Genomic DNA, 21,887 nt, shown 5'->3' with positions numbered 1-21,887 from the left:
ATAATTGGACTTTTAGATCTGTAGCTTTGGATTCCCTTCTCTAAGTCAAAAGCATGGGCTGTATTGCTACATTATCGGCTAAGGTTTATCACAAAGGAAAGTGAGATTTATGACTTCTGGGGCCAGTTGCATAAACATAGCCAGTATGTTAAGAACTAATCTGACCAACTTACTTTGTTACAAGTCTTACTTTTTGTATTCAAATTATGCAACTGATCACTGGACTATCAAAGCAATAATACTGATCGCATGTACTTTTTATTAAATAAAGCTTTATTTATTTATGAATATCATGTCCCTGGACTAGTAATAGCAATAATCTTTTTTTTAAATATTAATTATATTAAAATATTAAACAATATTATAACAGTAGATATTTTATAAAACAGCAGTATTATCATCAATAGATTTGAAATGCATAGTGTTTAGTTAGTATATTATAGATATTGGTTGATGCACGTGAAATAAATAATTTGTAAATATATTTAATGTGTAGTGCTGTTTTGGGAAATAAAATATTCTGGCATTTGCAGACAACACAAATACCAAGAGAAGATGTCATACATTAAATCAACCAGAAGATGGCAGTAGGCATTGCGCTTCAGACTCTACAACAAGGCTCACTAGGTGACATAGGAGAAACGGGTCCGAGGTGGCTATGAAGGGTCTATTCAGTCACAGGGGAGTTCATTTCTTCCACTCCACCCAATTAAGCAAACATTATCATCGGTTTTAAAATACATTTCTAGACTGGGTTGGGTGAGGTAAAAACCGTTTTCTTTCCATTACCTGTACATTGTGAATAACCTCTCTGAGCACTCTTTTCCCTATGTGACAGACTACTGGCCAACACACAAATCATAAACATGATGTATGGAATGTTTTAATGGCAAGACGTTGCATTTGCTGTAATACAGTTATTCAAACATAAAGTTGAAGACATTCCTGGAAAATTTTAAAAGCTCTTACTTTAGAAGACAACAGATTATCACAATGACAGTATATTTTACTGATCCATCTCAGTGAAAGAAATGATGGGTCTTCTATGCCATAGAGTATTGTTCTGCTTGTAATTTATGAGAGAGGAAAAAAAAATGCTTTTCAAGAAATGTTTGTGCATCTTCTGCAGTTCATGCTGCATTCGTCATTTCAGCTGTATCAGATAAAAAGCTACACTGCATAAAAGAGCCTTTGGGATGAAAGAGGCACAGCCTCTTGTACTAAGTAAGCAGTCTCATCACTAAAACAGGCAAAATGTAAAATATTCACAAGGCACTTGTCATTAATAGTTCTATCTGACCTATTATTAGAAAATAAAAGCTGTTAGCTGATCCAGGATCATTCTTGTCCCCATGTAGTACTATGCCCTGCACAGTCTTGGGCGACAGATAACATCTAACAATCAAGTACATTTTCATGGTTGGGTTTACATTCGTAATCTGACTGGATTTGACCACCTCTGTCTGATGTATTTATGGCTTTTGTGTGGAAAAAGATGGACACACCCAGTCAAAATGGATGTTATCATGTGCGAAATCAAAACTCATTTCACATTATATGTCCAACTCAGACATAACAAATTAATGACATCCTTGTGCAAGTTGTTTTCTTATCTGTCTGGTTAGGTATTAGAAATAAATAAGATTTTTTGTAAACGTCTTTTATGGCTATAAACTTTTCTAGGTTTACCACTCCTCTCCATAAAGATGAAAATAATACTTCACATTTCATCACTTCATTTACATTGTGAATGTACCTAAAATTCGGCTTACTAGCAGATAAAGACAAAAATGGTTTTGGGTCCTTCATAGAGGAAGAACTGAGCTTTTTGCTCAGTGCCTTTTTAGCATAAAACACCAGTTGGTCCAAAAGGAAAACCTTTGCTAATATTCACAGACATCTTTAAGAATGCTTCTGGTATTTGATCTGTTGGTCTCTGATCTTTTGATGAAGGATCGCTGCATCATAGCTGATGGCCAATATCAGATGTACAGGGGGCAGCAATATACAAGATGGGCACTTATCTTTGAAAATAACACTTTTTAATCAGGAATGTATGCTTCTTAATTCAGTGTCTTGGAAAATAAATATAAAACTTGTACTGTTTTAAAAACCAAACTATAACTCTTCAAGTCTCCTTAGAGATGTTTCTCCAATGTTTTTGTACTAGATTTATGAACAGATGATTCCTTTTGCAGTCCGGATTTGACCTCTATAAATGCAAAAAGAAAATAAATCATTTCATTACCTTTTACATAACATTATATAGAAAAATATGATTTACACTAACGTTCAAATGTTTGGGGTTAGTATGTTTTTGTTTTAATGAGTAAGGATGCATTAAATTGATCAAAAGAGGCAGTAAAGACATTTGCATTATTACTAAAATATATATATTTCAAATAAATGTTCTTCTGAAATTTCTATCCATCAACGAATCGGGGGGAGTAAATTACATTTTAAAATAGATTCAAATAAAAAACAATCATTTTAAATTGTAATAATATTTCACAATATTACTGTTTTTACTGTATTTTGATCAAATAAATGCAGCTTTGGTGAGCATAAGAGACTTCTTAAGAGAAAATCTTGCTGACCCCAAACTTTTGAACTGTAGTGTAAATATAAAAAATCAAAATATGATTTAAGTTTTTTTAACAGATTTGAACAAAAACTGTTTTTCAGTAACAGCTTACTTGATATGCATTGCACTTGTGGCTTCTCCCACTGTCCATCTGCCATGCAGCGGATCACAGGTAGGTGGCGCTGTGTGAAGTTTTCACTGCACTGGTATCTGACGATAGAATTCACCTGATAACGATCTTTCTTGTTTCCAAACATCCTGGCATTCTCCACTTTAGGAGGTTGTTCACATGTCACTGGAAGAGAGGAAGTCCAATCCAAACATCACATCATGATTTTTCACAAAGATGACATTTGTTTGTGTTTGGTGGTGTGCATACCTGGACCTGTTTTGCATGTGAAAGGCAGGTGGTAGTTGCAGGGCACGTCATTCCATTGGCCATTTTCATGCCAGATCATTACAACACAGTCTTCACCAGAGTTGAAATAATTGTCAGGCTGGTTAGGCCTCCAGTTCTCAAATTGCTAAGCAGAGGGAGAGAAAAATCAAGCACTATATCTCAATCAAATAGCTCTACACTCTTTAAAATAAAGGTTCTTTATTGGCATCTATTGTTCTTTATATGTAAGAGTGTATTATTAGAAATATAACTTCACAGCAAGATTTAGGCTTACCAGGGGGTTCCCATCTGACCAACGGAAGTCATTTTCCACTGTTTTATCGTTCAGTCCAATCCACTGATAGTCTTGTGCGTATGCTGTTACAAGAAGAGGGTGATTACTTGTAATCAGAGAAACAACACACACTTAGAAGAATAAACACACATACAGAGACGCACAAATGGCACTCACAGTTGATGAAGGCTTGCTCCTCTGGGGTGATAACGCTCACCAGGTGAGCGTTTAAGTCTCGACAGCGTCGCTCAGCATCCAGCCAGGTCTCTCTCTCCGAGAAATGCAAGTAACAGTTGCCCTGAAACTTATTCCAGCCCTCCTCACAGCTGTGCACATCTGAAGCAACATCACATGGTAAATTTACCAACGTTTCACTGGATATCCTCTTAGACCACTATCGCAAAATTGATAGTCACTGACACAGGATGAAAGGGATAGTTCACCTCAAAAATGAAAATTCTGTCATCATTTACTCACCCTCATGTCGTTCCAAACCTGTATGATTTTCATTCATAACCGAAACACAAATGAAGGTGTTTTTAATGAAACCTGAGAGATTTGGTAAATCGCACTTGCATGACATACGAGAATAAACCTCATTGATTCTCACGCTTCTTGAAGCATCAAAGTAGGAAAATGGAATTGATTTTTAATAGAGGGACAGAAATCTCTCTGGTTTCATTAAAAAATATCTTCATTTGTGTTTAGAAAATGAACAAAAGTCAAATGGGCTTGGTGAGTAAATAACAACAGAATTTTCATCTTTGGGTGAACTATCCCTTTAATACTTACTGTACATGCAAATAAGAAACAAATGACCGATGCATGATGGAATGTGCTGAGGGATCTGGATAAAGTCACTTTATCTTTCAGTGTTTAAAACCAGTGTTTTAAGCAAGCGACAAATGCCTTTTATGTGGCATAATATCAGCTTATCAGATAAAGTGATTTTTCCACAATCGTAAGTATTCCAGTGGACTGACGATTAAATTCCAAATGAAGCCAAGAGAAACATCCTGCAGAAATGAGATATTTCTGGTCTCTGCTTAGATGGAAAATATGAACTGGACACTTTCTGTTTACCTTAGTTCAGAGAGTCTGCCCCTTACTGTCTGAGTTACTAAAGGGTTGTAGTTGTAGTTTCTTGCTATATTTTTACAGTACCTGCAAATGCGTTATTTCATCCTGTATGACATGGGGTTTAACCGCGAAAACTGCAACAGGTTTCCATAAATGGACAATGAAAACTTTCACGAAAAACAAATACGTCCTGTGTTTCTCTGGGACACTCATTGCACCATGGCGACATCTAGAGTTGTGTGTCACCTTTGAGGTTGTTTTTGAAAGACCGTTAGTAGAATTAGCTGAAGCAGCCTCATACCAATCTCACAGTGGTCTCCTTCGTAGCTGGGCAGACATAAGCATTTGAAAGTGTCCTCCACCTCCACACAGGTGGCTCCATTGGCGCAAGGGTTTGAATGGCAAACATCAACCTCTGCAAATAAAGGTTTAGCAATTAAAGCTGACTACTATGAAGATGCCCTGAGGTAGGCCAAGCTTAGCAGAGAGCGTCATTGAATCAGAACTCATGGAGCTGCTTCTACACTGTAAGCCAATCTCTTAAATAATTATACCATCAATATTTTGACAAGCTGAGAAGACACACTCAGTAAATCGTGGTTCATTGAAGGAGAGATCAGAGTCAGTTGTGGTTACTGTAAGAGCGCTGACCTGGGATGAGTTTTTATGCCTCTCATGAGGAGCAGATCAGCACGCTTACAGTCTCAGAAACAGAAGCAGAATTTTAGAGTTCAGATTCATGTGAAGATGGACGAGAAGTATGAGCATGTACCAGGTGTTAGCAGGCGTGCTGATTAAACCAGACTGCAGCAAAGGCACAGCTGAACAAAAACAACACAGGTGAACAGTCACTGAAAAGACATCTGGACACAAAGAGCTGAGTAAATTGAAAATTACTTAACCACACACACATGCCACATAACCTGTAAAATGGACTGTGAGGACACGAATCAGGCATGAGCAAACTGAACAGAAGTTACTTGCAAATGAAATGCAAACAGTGAGACAATAGGAGACAATTATTTGATTCATTTGAACACATATATCAGCTTAAAATAAGAAACAACAGCTGTTAAAGGCAAACAGGCTGTTCATAATAAAAATGTTTATCAAAATGTCATATATATGTGTGACTTTATAAGAGCATATGATATAACTGATTCAATTCAGTTTGACTCACCATACTGGCACTCTTCTCCATGTAGTCCAGGTGGGCAGTGACAGAGGCCCACACCATCCTTCACTGAACACACCCCGGCTCCACAAGGGTTCGGATCACATGGGTTAAGAGAGGCTATTATGTTTTTTGAGAAAGAAAGAGAGCAAGACATGAAACCATGATGACAAAGAGCAGTTTTTGTCTCCAAAGATGAGAAGAAATAGATTTCTATGTTAGGACGCACAAATAAGCTGATCATTATTTTCATGCTATGGGCGATAATCAGCTGATTGTAGCATATTATCAAAAAAGAAAGAGTGTTGGGAAGGGACTTGGTTCTATCCATCAGTTCTTTACTGGATTTTGAGAGTGTGTTGCACTAAAAAATGAATGCAAGCTTGGAGTCAGTTAAGATAGGGTGGGGTTTAAGTGGACTAAATGATTGGAGAAGTCCTGCATATGTCACCACAGAGAAGTCTGTCATTTTAACCAGTTGTTATGATATTTTGATTAAACATTACAAAGAAAAATAGAAAATTAAAATGAAACATTCATGGATTAATAATTCTCAAAAACATGCATTTTCAAAATTTTCATTTCATGCTGAATTTAAATGACAGCAAAGCAAAATTAAGTATCCAATACTGGCCAATACAATACATTAAAAATATACTGGCCATAACGGATATGCTACTGATATATCATGCATCTCTATTCTATATTTTGCATATTTTATGCAAAAGGAATCTCACCATTCACAACAGGTCCGTCGGTGACAGAAGGACTCTGTAAAGAGGCAGGCTCTGTGGTTGAAGACAAAGCTGCAGAAGTAACAGTCTCAAGTTGACTGATGATTTCCTCTGGTTCTGAATAAGGCACTGGAGGTCCTGCAGCATCACTGTACAGGCCTGATGGCCCTTGAGCAGATAGTACAGCTGAGGGAGCATCACTGGAGTTCTCCATTGGTGTGTCAGTGACTGAGATCAATTCATGTTCTTGTCCACTAGCATAGACACTTTGGTCATCTCCACTTCCTGAGGACAGCCTGACGTTGCCACTATACTCCACCTCTCCCCTTCCTTGCTTCATTACTTGTAAGGGCTTGTTGGGTATTTTCATTATGCCATTATCGGTGAAGAAGGTGATATCACCGCTAGCTGATTCTCCTGATCTTTCTCCTGATTCAATGGAATAGCCTCCAGATGTAAATTCACTTCCCTCACCAGACCCAAATAACAAAAGCCCAGAAGCTTCTTGTGCAGGAGATTGTTCTGTGAGATCAGTGAAGTCAGACTCCAAAAATGTAAGACCAGAAAATGCTAAACCACTCCCAGAGCCGCTGTGGACACCGCTAACTCCAGAGATATCACCACTCATCCCAGAGATATCACTATTCATCCCAGAGATATCACCGCTCATTCCAGACCCTGAGATGTGTCCTGATCCGCTGAAATCCACATGGCTTCCAACCAACTCTTGTTCTAAAGGTGGAGCAGTGGACACCTTCACCCATGGGTTATCCACCATGATGATGCCACTGCCGTCAATTAATGAAATCCCACTGGATCCTCCAGAGGGAAAAATTCCTGATGGGAAGCCACTGAATACTGAGGACTCCTCACTGGAACCAGATCCTGAGGAGATGCCAGAAAGATCTCCACTCTCGTCGCTTTCTCCTGAGCTGCTGGAAAAGTCTGAGGTAGATCCACTTTCTTCAGAGCTATACCCTGACCCACTGCCTGATCCCGATCCAGAGGTGTCCACACCAAAGAGGTCCAAGCTCTGGCCGATAGGGAAGGTGAAGCTCTCGGTGCCTCCCTTCCCAGCCTCCTCTGGTCTCCCTGAAGCTGATCCAACTCCTGATAAAACTGTGTCACTTTCTGAAAAGATTACTAGGTTATCTAAGCCACTGCCAAATCCTGAAGAGTCTCCAGACCCGCTTGGCAGAACTCCGCTCCCACTGGCTCCAGAAGAGTCTCCACTTGACACAAATGACCCACTTGGCTGATCCCCGCTCCCACTGCCCAACAGATCGTCAGTGCTACTTGCCCCAGAAGACTCTCCAATGCAACCAAATGATCCACTCTGCTGATCCCCGCTCCCACTGCTCAACATAATGTCAGTGCCACTGGCCCCAGAAGAGTCTCCACTCGAAACAAATGACCCACTTGGCTTGTAACCGCTCCCACTACTCAACATATCGTCAGTGCCACTGGTCCCTGAGGAGTCTCCACTTGAAACAGATGACCCACTTGGCTGATCCCCGCTTCCACTGCTCAGATCGTCGGTGCTGCTGGCCCCAGATGCACCAGATCCAGAGGGTTCCACAGGGATGGAAGTAGTGACGAGGGTACTTTCTGAGGAAACAGAGACACACACAAAATCTAAGGTACTGCACCCTAAACAAAATGAACACTCCTGATGCATATGTCGCCTGTTTTTTGTTCTATTTATTCATTTATTCAAATATACATTACAATGCAATTCATACACACAATGACTTAAAGAGACAGTTCACCCAAAAATGAACATTCTATCGTCATTTACTCACCCTCATGTCATTCCAAACCTGTATGACTTTATTTTTTTATGTGGAACATAAAGAATGCATTTTGTGAAATGTCTCAGAACTTTTCAAAATGTCTCTTCTTCAAAATATCACCTTTTGTTTTTCGCAGAATAAAGTCATACAGGTTTGGAATGACATGAGGGTAGTAAACAGAAGTAGCTAACAAAATTTTCTTTTTTGGGGGTGAACTATCCCTTTAAATAGACATCTACCATGTAGACCCTCAGTAATTATGTGAAAAGGTCAATAAGTCATTGATTTTTTTTCACTTTTTATGACAAGGCAAGGTTGTAACGTCACACCAAAAACTTAATAATATATTATATTATATTATATTATAAATATAAAATTATATTTAAACATATTTTTTATTAATTATACATATTTATGTATGATTCAGACATATTTCTTATTCTTATTTGTCTCTGATTTATATATGTATCCTGAGATACATTACCAGGTCTGTGGAAAGCAGGAAAGGACGTCATGCTCACTATCTTTTCCTCTTCTACTGTCTTATTCGGTTCACTTTCATTCAGAGATAGAGCTAGATCCACTATATATAAAAAAGGACAAATGTGTAATTAATAATTTTGTATAAACAATCAACAGACTTAATAATTTACATTTAGACAAAGTTACACTTTATGGCCTGTATTTGACTATAGATGTTATATTTACCCTTGAAGCAATATGCATCATATTTGGAGTGCAGGTCAGGAGAGCCCGTCTGGTTGGGAAACATGTAAACTGTGTGAACTCCAGCCATCCCTCCACCACACTGCTGCCGGGGGTTATTGATGGAGTAACGTACGCTGCGGTCAAGAAGCCAGCCAGGACGGCACTTATCAAAGCCCTGCTTCCAAGCAGCATACAGGTCTCCTGTGGAGGCCAGGGAGGCATTCTGGTCCTGGCAGTAAGCCACTGCCTCATCGTAAGTGAATCCCTCGAATGAACTTGCATGGAAAACTTCCCCTGAAATGTGAACATTTAATGAAAACTGAAGCTACACTGAGTGATTCAGAGTGATTATCTATCCCATGAGAGAATCCCATTAATGATGAAATGTTTAGGGGAAAAATACTATTTTGTTTCACTTTCAGAATCTTAAAGCAGAGGTAATTTATTTATTTACTTATTTACCCACTCTTTGTTCACAAAGCAGTTTTTATATATTTATGTAAAGTCTCTTACCCCTTGGTTTATCCATATAGCAGTACACATCATAGCGTTCATCGGCAGAACGCAGTCCATAAGACCTCACACCAGGTACATGCTCCAAATTGCCATCGCATTTCTCACGTGGAGACACAATGGGATACCTGCATATAATAGCCATTTACATACATTTGTAAATATGCAGTATGTTCCTGCTGTATAACAAGTGTGGGTATCCGCAGGTCAGAATAATGGTCGTGCCGAAAGGTCTTTACAATTGGTCGTGAAAGTTGCCCTTTAGGGTGTGGGGTAGTGTTAGGGGTTAGTTTCTGTTGTAGCATTATTGTGTACCTTTCGGCATGCTCCATTACTCCCCATTACTCTGACCTGCAGCTATCCCTGTCTCTGGTATGAGACAGATCATTCCACTAGAAGTATTTGTCATCTGCCCTGCCACAAATATTTTGCATTTTTAAATTTTGAAGATTATACATAATAAATATATATAATATGTATAATATGTATATTATATGTATAATGTAAACATTATACGTTAGCAAAAAAAATACATATACAAACAATTTATTGACCAGTCATACCTGACAGTCTGATCTAAGAGCCAGCCAGCATCACATTGATGATAACCAGCCTCATAGGCTGCCTGCAGCTGCTGGGAGCTGGCAATGACTGCACCGATGCTCTTACAAGCAAGCTGAGCCTCCACAAAGTCAAAGGCATAACGACTGGAGCTTGCACGGTAATGGAAGACCACCCCTGTGCAGGGAATTAGCAACAACAGGTGTCAACGGATTTATCTAACTCATTGTGATATTATTTCAGTAACTTTCAGTAAGGTGTTACTCTAGCTTAATATACTAATGTGCATTTTAATATGCATAACTCCAGGAGTTCACTATGGATGGTGTATAAAGAAATCCTGCATTGTTTTTTTAGAATATTGTGAGAGATTCACTAGCCCCAGCGCAATTGCTCCAAAGGATCAAAATATACTATAAAATTACCATACGCTTTGTATAACTATTCTGAAGCCATAGTACTTTTTTTGTGAGGAACAAGTCCAAATCTAAGCAACTATTCATAGATAATGCTCTGACCAATCAAGTTACCATATCTTTGTTTATATTGATTCAGGTGGACCGATGCTCAGCACCATATAAGGAAGAAAAAGGAGGACTAGAAACCTGCTCATAAACTTCACTAGTCCTCGTTGCATGCCGTTGTCATGACAAATTTGCTTTATGCCAAAACTATAATGGGAACTGAAGTAACTGAAACCACCATGAATGAGATACATAAGGTGTGATTAATATTGACCATAATTTATGGTCTTTTCGCAGTAATTAATGCATATATCAAATCACAGAGAATTTATAATCCTTAAAGGGATAGTTCACCCATTGACTTCCCACTATGGAAGTCAATGGCTACTGTCAACTGTTTGATTACCAACATTCTTTAAAATATCTTCTTTTGTGTTCAACAGAAGAAAGAATCTCTGGAATACAGGTCTGGAACAACATGAGGATGAGTAAATGATCATTTTTGGGTGAACACATTAACACATTACTCTTTACTGTATATTTTAATATTGGCACATACCTGTGGCAGACATTATAGCTTCGCTTCCATTCAGATGGGATAAATCAGAGCCGAGATCAGTCCTGTTAGTGACCCCTTCCACAATGTCCGTAACTACCTCAACAGAGCTGGGAGGTGGTGAAAGGGGCAGCTGGGAAATATTTAGTGCAGTATAGGGAAACTCAACACTGGTGGTTACTGAGGGCTTATATGTTACAACTTCTCCCTGTAGTTCACTTTTTGTGGAGGTGGGCTTTAAAAAGACCTGGGGGCTTTCTGTGATTGTGTTAACCCACAGGACATCACTGCCGGCCTCTGTAGTCGTCTCAATTCCAAATGGAAATAAGCCTGAACCCTCCTCACCCATTTCTAAATGAAAGAATATATAAACAATACACACTTGTCAGTTCCTACTCAATTAACTTCAACTAGCTACTCACATATTATTTTGGATTACTGGATCAACAAAGATAAAACAATTACAAATATATGTGTATGTGGATAGACATTCATAAATGATAAAGTAGATTTTTGTACCAGAGTAGCAAAAAGCATCATAGCGGGAGTCTGGGAGGGGGTAGCCGGTCTGATTGGGAAACAGATAGACGGTACGCACTCCCAATAGGCCACCCCCACACTGTGGTCGGGCAATGTTGATGGGGTAGCGGACACTCCGGTCTGCCAACCAGCCTGCATCGCAAACATCCATACCACCCTTCCACGCCAGGTACAGCTGTCCTGTGGTGGCCAAGTTGGCACCCAGCTTTGCACACTCATCTTCTGCCTCCTCAAAAGTGAATTTGTTAGGGGAAGTAGTGTGGAACACTTTTCCTGTAAGACGAAACAGAATGCTTTTTAGCAAAGTTTTTCAAGCAGGTCGGTTAGTTTTCTGCCATCACAAACACATACCTGTCATTTTCTCAGCAAAACAGTACACATCATACGTCTCATTCACGTCTCTCACTCCATATGTCCTCACTCCTGGAAATTGGTACTTGTCTCCATAGCAAGCCTCACGAGGATCATGAATAGGGTACCTTTATTCCAAAAGAAATTGCATTATTTCCATCACATTTTCAAACAACACTATAGTGCTTTAACTAAATATACATTGTAAGAAATGTTTATAATTTTTACATAAAAAACTGTAAAAAATGCAAACATTTTATGGTAAAAAGCAGATTTTAGTTGTTCAAGTATAGTGATATAATAACATTATATTATTTAATGAAATATGCAGTTATAAGTTGGAAAATATACATGCTCCAATATGCCATTCTGTAATACCTGAAACATTATTTTTAAACATTGAATTTCCAGACACCACAACTGCTTTTACCGTAAATTTGCCAGGATATGTTAACTGACCTGACGGTCTGATCTGCAAGCCAGCCAGCATCACACTGATGGAATCCCTCATCATAAGCTGCTTGGAGTTGCTCTGGAGTGGCAATCACTGCACTGTTTTGAATACAGGCTGCCTTGGCCTTCTCAAAAGTAAGGGTGTATCGTGTGGTGATTGCACGATAGTGGAAAACAATACCTAAGAAACAGAAGTACATCCATTTCACATTTCTGACAGAAAAAGCACACACATCCAGTCATACTAGTTTGCTTTGTAAGGATCTTCACACAAGCAGTACCTTGAACTTGGACATCCACAGTAGCATGGTTATCCTCTATCCCGTGCATGACCTCACAGCGATACACTCCTGAGTCATTGGAATGGAGCTCAGTCATCTTAATGGATGCGTCTGTGGGTGTCATTGGGTATCCCAGCATGGTGATTCTATCCAGATAACTTCTGTCAATGCTTACTATCCCTTCAGATGCCACTAAAATGTTTGTAATCTTTTCTTTGGTGACCAGACTCCATTTGATCCGGTAAGACAAAGGAGCAATGGTGGGGGCACCAGGGTCATTGACTGTGTTGTCCAGGAAGTAACAGGGCAGAACTAACGTGTCACCCATCAGAGGCCGGAGGGGAACCTCATTGGGTATGCTGACTCTCAGTGGGATTTCAGGCTCTGAGATGACATATGAGGGTATGGAAAATACAAGGATATGGATCACAACAATGTGACATAGCAAAAAAAGACAGCTGAATGAATATTGAACAATTTCATTATGTAATTTGCACAATGAATACGCACCAGTGTTAACGTAATCGAAAGACCCTGTGGCTGAGAAGACCCAGGAACACATGCTCAGCAAAAGCAAGGACAGCATCGTTTACCTACAGGTTTAAGAGAACGTTATCACCAACTTGTTTGCACATATATTGAGCAACAACTAATGTACATGTACATTTAATGTACATGAGAAGACAACTTGGTCACACTTTATATTAGGTGTCTTTAACTACTATGTACTTACATAAAAAACATGTTAGGTACAATTTACTTATTGTATTTATGTTGAATTGCAAAACACTTTTGCTGCTATTGAGGTGGGATACGACAACGGGTAAGGTTAGGGACAGGTTTGGTGACATGATTAAGTTTAATTGTGGGTAAAGGAAGTCGCAAGGGAAGGGTCAACAGTGTAATTATATTATATTATGCAATTACAGAAATTACAGCTGTAAATACTGGCAGGAATTAAAAAAAAATATATATATATATATATAGAAGTAGAATTCAAAACAAATTATGTACTCAATAAGTGCATTGAACCAAATAATTAATTTAAATGTTAACACAAATAGTATTTAAAGACACTTAAAGTGGGATCAACAACTTCTATATTGCGCCCTGCTAAGGTTTATTCTGACAGCATATACTGTATAAAATAAACCCAATGTGGATTTCCATGTTCATAACAAAGGTTTGGTAAAATAAGAGGTTTTTGAGAGAGAAAAACCAACATGTAATTTTCAGTTCCCAAAATTACCACAGTAACAGTACAGTTCTCATGCCAGTATACGCTGGTCATCTCTGTACCAGGCAGTTTGGGAATTAACTTGCCGTTAATTACTGAATGCCTGCCATGCATGGATAGATAAAAGATTGCTGTTCATCTAGTTCAAAAAGTTTTATGGGAAAATACTATCGCTTAAAAGGTTTGCCTCTCTTGACAAACATACTACATTTATAAATCATTGCCAGTTTTGGCCTGTTTTTAGGAGTGACGCTATTTATTTGACTTGCTGCAGAGCATTTAACAGCACTTCCTACACATAGACTTATCTACACATACTGCAAGAGCAGAGAGACACTTATTCATAACTAGAGCTTTTTATATACAATTCCATATCGAGTTTATCCTCACTCTCCTCTTGTCCAAATCTAATCTTATAAAGCAAACAACATAAAAATATCTGAGAAAGTGTGCATACATGCATACACTCTGTGACCTTTAAACAAGCCAATGTATGAGGTCCCTCAAATTACTATAGTAAAAAAATGATGTTGAAGCTAATTTAGAAATATTATGTCATTTTATATGACATAATATAAAAAGAAAAACAATTAAGCTATTTGGAAAATGTGTGCAGTGTTTTTGTTAGAGTGCTCTGGACTGTGTTTAGAGAATGTGCAAAGGAAAAAGAACGATAAGATTAAATCAGTTGCCAAAGTTGGTTTCATGGGAAACAGGCTTAATGGCTTATGTGTTGGTCTTAATTTTTCCTTTTAAGTCCTTTTTAAAGTAATGTGTTTCTCCCAGTTGAAGCTTAAATGGACATCATTCAAGATTTAGAAAGCTGTGGAAAGATAAAGGGTTGATGAAAATTATAATCACTGCTCAAAAGTGAAACATTACAAGTTGTATGTGTTCTTGTCAAACACAGAAGACGGCATGTGAGATAGGGATTAAAAACAACAGTATTCCTACAATTAGTATACTGTAAGTAACCTTACAAAGATACAAGTGTTAGTTAAATGACTTAATCACTTAATGCTGCAGCAGTTAATCTCTGTGTGATCCCCTCAGACAGACCATGAAACGTGCTACAGTGAATTAAAAGTAATTCTTGGACAACATGTGGCCCCATGTGGATGAAAATGGGTCAACAAAACTGTAGGGTCTTGCAATTACCAAGTCCTACATAATAACCCTAGTTTGTAAAGCAAATTAAATAAAGATAAACCTACTTGAAAAAATAGCACATTTTGATGCATTTCCGTCACGAAAATCTATTTTACCATTTTATAGCCAGCAATATTATTCCTTACAGGAGCAGGGAGAGTCAATAAAAATGAAAGACAGCATCTTTCAGCACACATGTTGTGACAGTAAGAAGGGAAAAAGTCAGTTGTTGAGGTCTAATCCATCTGCAATGTCAACTTTAAAGCATCAATGCAGACAAAATAAAAAGGTTTAAGTGGATATCCCTGTACAGGCACAAGAAGTATTGACTAGCTGATGTAGACCTGAACTGTCTACAAACATATGAGAGGTATATGAGCTTTCTGGAGTGTCTATACCAAGGCAGAGCTTGCTGAAGGTCAGGAAGGTTGCATTTAAAAACACTGGCATCGTAACAACACATTTAAATATACATCATGTTTCTCTGAAATAATAACTTATATGGAAAAGCAACTAAATTAACTTTTTAAATCAACTCCAATTTAAGCAAAGTATCAGAAATGTGTCCTGTTACAAAACCACTTTCAGTCATAATTCAAAATATTACTGGTCAATATTTTTTCATAGTTATTATGATTATTTCGATTCTTATTAACATCCTGCAGCAGCCATAATATCTCCACACTATTGCTCACATTTTCAAATTATCAAATCTGATTAACTTTACTGTGCAACTGTCAGACATTTGAATATTTAATACAGCTCAGTGTGAAAGAATGAGTGATGGCTGACAACTTTCAGCTTGAATTTTGTAATTTCACATTACTTGAATCATTAAATCTACCCTTAACATTTGGATACAGTACACATAATCAAGCCAGAGATGCTATGACAGTGCTCACCTGTACAGCCAAAGGAACCACAACATAAAGCCAAACTATACATCACCTGTATAATGCAGTGTCCTTCTGAAACGATTATAGTCCTTGATTGCAGATGCGTTTAAGTTCTCTGATGGCACGCGTGTCACTCAGTCCAAACCCGTAATAAAAAGTGTCGCGTGTGCTGTAAAGTTAAGAGGCGCTTCTGGCAGAGGAATGAGAAGCAGAAAGAAACTCTCTTCGGAGGGAAACGCGTTTAACTGCACTGGAGCTGGAAGGGGGGCTAGGGAATGAGAGGTGGAGAAAAGGCGCACATAAAATTTCCACGCATGATGTAATTTGGCTATACACAGAGCGCAAATATAACATGCGCAAATAATGACGATATTTATGTCGACAGTGCTCTTGATACTTTTTGAGTCATAATACATCATTGGAAGGCACAATGATAGCCTTTTAGACGGGTAATATATTTACATGATGTCATTTTTCGCGATATTGGTTTTAATTCAAACCCAGTTAAATTATTTTTCCCCCTTCCAATTCCAATTTCATTTTTGCTATAGCCATGAACACAGTACAGCACTCTCAGCATTAGTGTAAAAACGTTCCCTGTTAGCTGATACTGTTTTACCTACAGATATGTTCTTTAAAGACTTTTATTCTTATTCTTTTATTCTTTAAAGACTTTTATTGTTCTTTTTTTTTTTTTTTTTTTTTTGTTTACCTGGGCCATTACCATAAAAATGTCGTTTTTTGCAGCCTATGATTCACTGGAGAAAAAGTGTGACAACTAGCCCTATGCTAAACATTTTATATTGATTTTTTTTTTTTTTTTTTTTTTTTTTCAAGTTTTATTTCATGTTCTCTATTCTCAGAGTTTCCCAAAATCCCTAATGCTGTTTTCAAATATTGTACCTCCTGGTCGCAAACATTAATCATATTAATTAGTGTTCTGGAGCTGCAACATTAACATGAGTGGAAAGCAGAAACACAAGGCTTCATTCAGCAGGCTGGCCCACCCCGTTGTTCCTCTCAAACTTGCCTTTCAGAGGAACATGACAACGTATCCCATTGAAGAGAGTCACTATTTGAGAACCTTGCAATGTCTCACAAAACATAGGCATAAGAATACAGAGTACCCAATAAAGAACGCAGTGTGCTTTGTGTCAGTGTTCAGGGGAAAAAAGCTGCAGTATGACATTTTAAGATCTGATTTTCATTCATTCCTGAAGGTGTTTTAGTCTGTGACTTACGTGCTAATTTAAAAATGTTGGGTTTTTAAATCTCACCTTCTCCCAGACCATCCATTTCTCCATTATTAAATTGTCTGTTACACGGCAAAGCCACAGAGACAACCAGTCATGAGCCGGCGTTTAAACTCTGTTTAGGTTTAGATGGGAGGGACATTCTCTCTGTTTCTTTTGGATGGTGATTACAAACTGTAACTGAACTGCTTGGAATGGACTTCAAAGAGGAGGTTCCCACTGTGAGTTTGTGTGAGACCATTATCCTCTGTGCTTTTATTCTGCAGTTTGTGTGTATGAAATGAGATGCAAAGGTATGTTTGAAATTTGCCCTGGTGTGTTAACCTGCTCTGTGTCCATTTACACCTTTAAAGGGACACAATGCCTTAGTGCTAATATATCTTATTACTTTCAGAACTGTCAGAAAAAAGGTATCACCGCTGTCACTGGGACAGTACCCTAAGGTACAAAAGAAAAAAAGTTACTAATATGTACCTTTAAAGTACTAATATGTTCCTTTAAGGTACTAATATGTACTTTTAAAGTATTGATATGTACCATTTAGGGGTAAGCAAGGTACTAAGATGTACCTTTTGACTTTTGTACCTGAGAGTGAAAGCAAAGCATTTAAATTTACATTTTTAACAGAAAATAGTGAAATGAGTGAAATGGCTTCTCGAACAAGAAAAAATGTAGGAAGGGACTTGATGTTATTCATCAGGAATTTATTGGATCATGGAACGTTGTCGTTTTCTATTTCTGCAATCTCATGTGACTGAGAGCTTGTCTCGCCCTCTCGCTGGTAAACATGTCATCAAAGAAGGGACGTCCTTGCAAGAGGGAGGGGAAGCTATGAATGATTTTTTTTTAAATAATGCATGGATAAATCATGTATAATAAATACTGTAATATTCCAAAAAAAATAGAATTTGATTAGTTCACTTTCAAATGAAAATTAGCCCAAGCTTTACTCACCCTCAGGCCATCCTATGTGTGTATATGACTTTCTTCTTTCTGATGAACATAATCAGAGATATATTAATAAATATCCTGATGCAGCTGAGGTTTATAAAGGCAGTGAGCGATACCAATGAGTATGAAGCTGAAGAAACTGCATCCATCCACATCCATCCATCATAAACATACTTCACACAGTTAATAAAGTCCTACTGAAGCAAAGTGATGTGTTTGTGTAAAAAAAATCCGTAGTTATGAAGTAAAATATCTAGCTTTCGCCAGACCGCCTTCCATATTCAACTTACGAAGAAAGTGTAAACTGTTGTCGCGTCAGTTAATCTTTTTCCGTAAGTTGAATAGGGAAGGAGCAGGATGTAGCGTAAGCTTTTTGAACTGCGAGAGTTTTACACTTTCTTCTCTAAGTTGAATGTGGAAAGCAGTCTGGCGGAAGCTAAATATTTTGCTTCATAACTTGGTAAATATGCATATTTTTTTACACAAGTGCATTGTTTCGCTTCAGAAGGCCTTTATTAACCCCCCGGAGCCATGTGGAGTACGTTTATGATGAACAGATGTGGATGGAATCACTTTCTTCAGCTCATACTCATTGGTATCGCTCACTGCCATTATAAAGCTCGGATGCGTCAGGATATTTATTAATATATCTCCGATTGTGTTTATCAGAAAGAAGAAAGTCATATACACCTAGGATGGCTTGAGTGTGAGTAAAGCTTGGGGTAATTTTATTTAAAAAGTGAACTAATCCTTTAAATTCTTACACAGCAGTTCACACTGATATAGTAAATGGCTGTTCTTTAGAAGATACTGGTTTGAGTAGAAAAGCAATCTTGTAAGGGACAACCTATTTGCCAGTTTTTAAGCAATCAAGCTGACTTTTGGTGATTGACGTTGACAACACGCACAGTTCCAAGTGAAGCCTTCAGGGACCTGTGGACATTTCACTGTCCTGAAGGGCTCTTTTCATCAAAAAGGCCAAACGCTTGAAAGATATCAAGCGTTCTCCTCACTGACAATCTTGTTTCTATAGAGGAAGAGAAAACTCAGGTCTCAGGGGAGACACAAAAGCTTCTTCGCAAGCCTGTGTGAGGAAACAGAATTCCTCAGGGCAGTCTGTCACTCCAGGTGCTTTCTGCCATTCTGTGTGGTGGCACTGGACTGTTTGCCCTTATACATACCAAGAAGAATGAAGAGAGGTAAAGTACTGCCTCACCTCCAATTTATTTTTTTTTTCGCTGACTGGTGCAATTATATGTTTTACTGACTTGCATACCACAGAATTGATTGATAGATGAATGTCTGAATTAGTTTGTGAAGTTTTTGCTACTGCTAAATCTAACATAACCTGGCCCAAGATGTTTTGCACTCAGTGGCTCCCTGCTGTCGGGAAATAGGCTTTCTTTCACAGGGAGCGCCTTCACATGGTATTTTTGGACAGCGCAGAACATATTTATTTTCCTGCTGGAACTGAACAGTGCATTGTGCGCCATAGGTTTCTAGAGCACCGTGTAAGTCCCTGAGCTGAAGAGAAGGACGCCAACTCTCTCTCAATAGTGTCCATTTACACACCTCACTTAAAGCTGCTGCACCCCTCATTTACTCTGTTAATTGTCACTGTTTGGTGCATCGAAATACTGTTATACCATTGACTCATTTAAATATTATAGACAAAATTATTTACATCCTTTAGAAGATGCAAAGCATATGCATATCTTGTTCGATTGCATCCAAAAGGCCTGAATAAAATCCTGATTACTGTATTTTAGAAAACAAAAAATGTAAATGAGATCTATAAAATCCACAATTAATAATTATTAATCATGAAATAAAATAAAAAAGAATAGTACAAATGTAAAATAGTTAAATTCCTATAAGATTTTCCCCATCATAATGCAAACAAAATTCCTGAAATTCTGAACACCATCCACCTTACCTTTTAAAGGATAGATTTTCACAAATTGAAATAGTCTTTGCATGAATTCACCCCAGTCCATGCGTCCCATTAGGAATTTGAAGCAGACGCAGGTCCTTTGCAAGCATGTGTGTGTTTGCTTAAGTGTGTGAACGTTTAAGGGGAGACGTAGAACAGTATTTCCTTATCCACAGGAACAGACCTGACATTATTCTTGTAGTTTAGCAGCTGATTAAAGCCTCTATCCACAGCTCAGATCATTGCTGTTAGCATGTTTCACATACCTACACATCTCACAAGCTACTGTCTGTTTATTAAATCATATGCAATATTACTTATTTTATGAAGGGAAGTAGAAAACTGGTAAGTGCATGCTCTGTACAATGTCTGCCTTTGGAATAAGGGGAAAAAAAGAAACATTTTAAAAAATGCAAACACCTTTTAAGGTTAAAAACCAGTTCACTGTTGCTGCTGTTTGTTTTGATTATGACTTGAGGACATTCCTTGCATTTTAATGTGTCTGTTCCTTCAAATAAAGATGAGTTATACAGGAAAAGAGTCAGACAAGACATTTGGTGGGTACATAATCCATCCCTTTTACATGATTGTATGACTACCTCTTTTTATGATATGTTTCACAGCACTGAATCCCAGTTGACAGTCACATAAATGGTTCACCACGAGATCACTTTTTTAATTCAACTGATAAAGTGTACTAAAAATACACCTTTCATTACATTCAAATACACCAGTCATTATTGTGGCAGAACAAACACCGGGGAAAAAAGAACACTAAACTGAAAAGCACATGGTAGGGGATAGATACAGGAAGATATCAGAAGTCATTGAACATTCCTTGGAATAAAGGTAAATCAATAACTAATAAAAAGAAAGAGTATGGTACAGCTGTAAAAAGTTTTGTAGACAGAAAATGACTCCAAGCATAAAGCAAAAGCTACATAGCATAGATACAGACATATAGACAATTAAGCCAGTCATAGTTGCTGAAAACACCATCAAGATTATATATAAATACATGCATCTCAGAACACTATCAACATACAAAGGTACTACATCAGTCATGTGGTTATCCAAAAGAGGAGGACAGAAAACTTTTATAATGGCATTTCTATAGTCACTCAATTAGCAGCGCAACTTCATCACTCCCGGTTGGACTAAATAAAGAACATATGTAAGCCCTATCCAACAGAGATGCTTTTGTCAAAATATGTGAGGGGTGAGTGATGAAATCCGCCAAACTGTAGCATTTGAACATACAATCCTTCCCTCTGTTAAGCCAAGGTTGAAAGCCTAAGATCTGATTTTTTGAATGGCTGCTTGTTGCTTGTTCAAAGCTTATCAGATGTGTGGTAAATAGAAAAAAAATTATGGTATACCTACATCAGAAATGTTGTGTTTGACCAATCACAACGGACTAGGCCAGCTGGCCAATCAGGGCATGCTGGGCTTTTCGGAAGGAGCGGCTTTGGAGCAACCAGTTTTAGACAGACTGGGAATAGAGTTTTTGAACATTAGGGCATGTTAACGTATTCTGGTACACGCAATAGACAAAATGATTTTTAAAATAGCATCATATGACCCCTTGAATGTCTCCTCAGTGAAGGAGGAAAACATATTCATTCATTCATTCATTTATTTATTCAATAAATTGTTAAGACAAAGAAAGATTTTTTTTTTTTTTTTTTTAGTGCTTTAATAAGGCTAACTGAGCTCAGCCATGCTGTCTAAAAGGATCTGAAGGATCATGTGACACTGAAGACTGAAGTAATGGCTGTAGAAAATTCAGCTTTGCCATCAATTACATTTTTAAATATATTGAAATAGAAAACTATTATTTTAAATTGTAATATTATTTCACAATTTTACTGTTTAACTGTATTTTTGAACAAAAAAGATCTTACCGATCTTGCCATACACTGACTCCTGTGCGAAAAGAAAAGAAAAGAAAAGAAAAGAAAAGAAAAGAAAAGAAAAGAAAAGAAAAGAAAAGAAAAGAAAA

The 21,887-nt window shown here is 37.8% G+C and overlaps 1 protein-coding gene across 2 annotated transcripts; it reads right to left on the bottom strand.

The window, feature by feature from the left end:
• Nucleotides 1-867: 867 nt before the first annotated feature.
• acana (aggrecan a) lies at nucleotides 868-16,197 on the bottom strand. Of its 2 annotated transcripts, XM_051898994.1 has the most exons (19): nucleotides 15,801-16,197; nucleotides 12,977-13,059; nucleotides 12,467-12,850; nucleotides 12,192-12,366; nucleotides 11,733-11,860; nucleotides 11,361-11,654; nucleotides 10,845-11,192; nucleotides 9,824-9,998; nucleotides 9,261-9,388; nucleotides 8,748-9,041; nucleotides 8,524-8,622; nucleotides 6,250-7,854; nucleotides 5,519-5,632; nucleotides 4,640-4,753; nucleotides 3,436-3,594; nucleotides 3,259-3,341; nucleotides 2,964-3,108; nucleotides 2,697-2,879; nucleotides 868-2,212 (listed from the first exon to the last, which is right to left on the bottom strand). In XM_051898994.1, exons 2-19 carry the CDS (start codon nucleotides 13,050-13,052, stop codon nucleotides 2,139-2,141), a joined length of 4,578 nt encoding a protein of 1,525 aa, XP_051754954.1. In that variant the 5' UTR covers nucleotides 13,053-13,059; nucleotides 15,801-16,197; the 3' UTR covers nucleotides 868-2,138. The 2 variants fall into 2 exon arrangements, with proteins under 2 accessions (XP_051754954.1, XP_051754955.1); XM_051898995.1 differs by lacking the exon at nucleotides 4,640-4,753 and having other exon boundaries at nucleotides 15,801-16,196.
• Between the last annotated feature and the right edge of the window lie 5,690 nt (nucleotides 16,198-21,887).

Source organism: Ctenopharyngodon idella, chromosome 7, assembly GCF_019924925.1.
Source record: "Ctenopharyngodon idella isolate HZGC_01 chromosome 7, HZGC01, whole genome shotgun sequence".
Classification (NCBI taxonomy): domain Eukaryota; kingdom Metazoa; phylum Chordata; class Actinopteri; order Cypriniformes; family Xenocyprididae; genus Ctenopharyngodon; species Ctenopharyngodon idella.
Note: the sequence above shows the minus strand (reverse complement) of the source record. Positions and strands in the feature narration are given on the sequence as shown.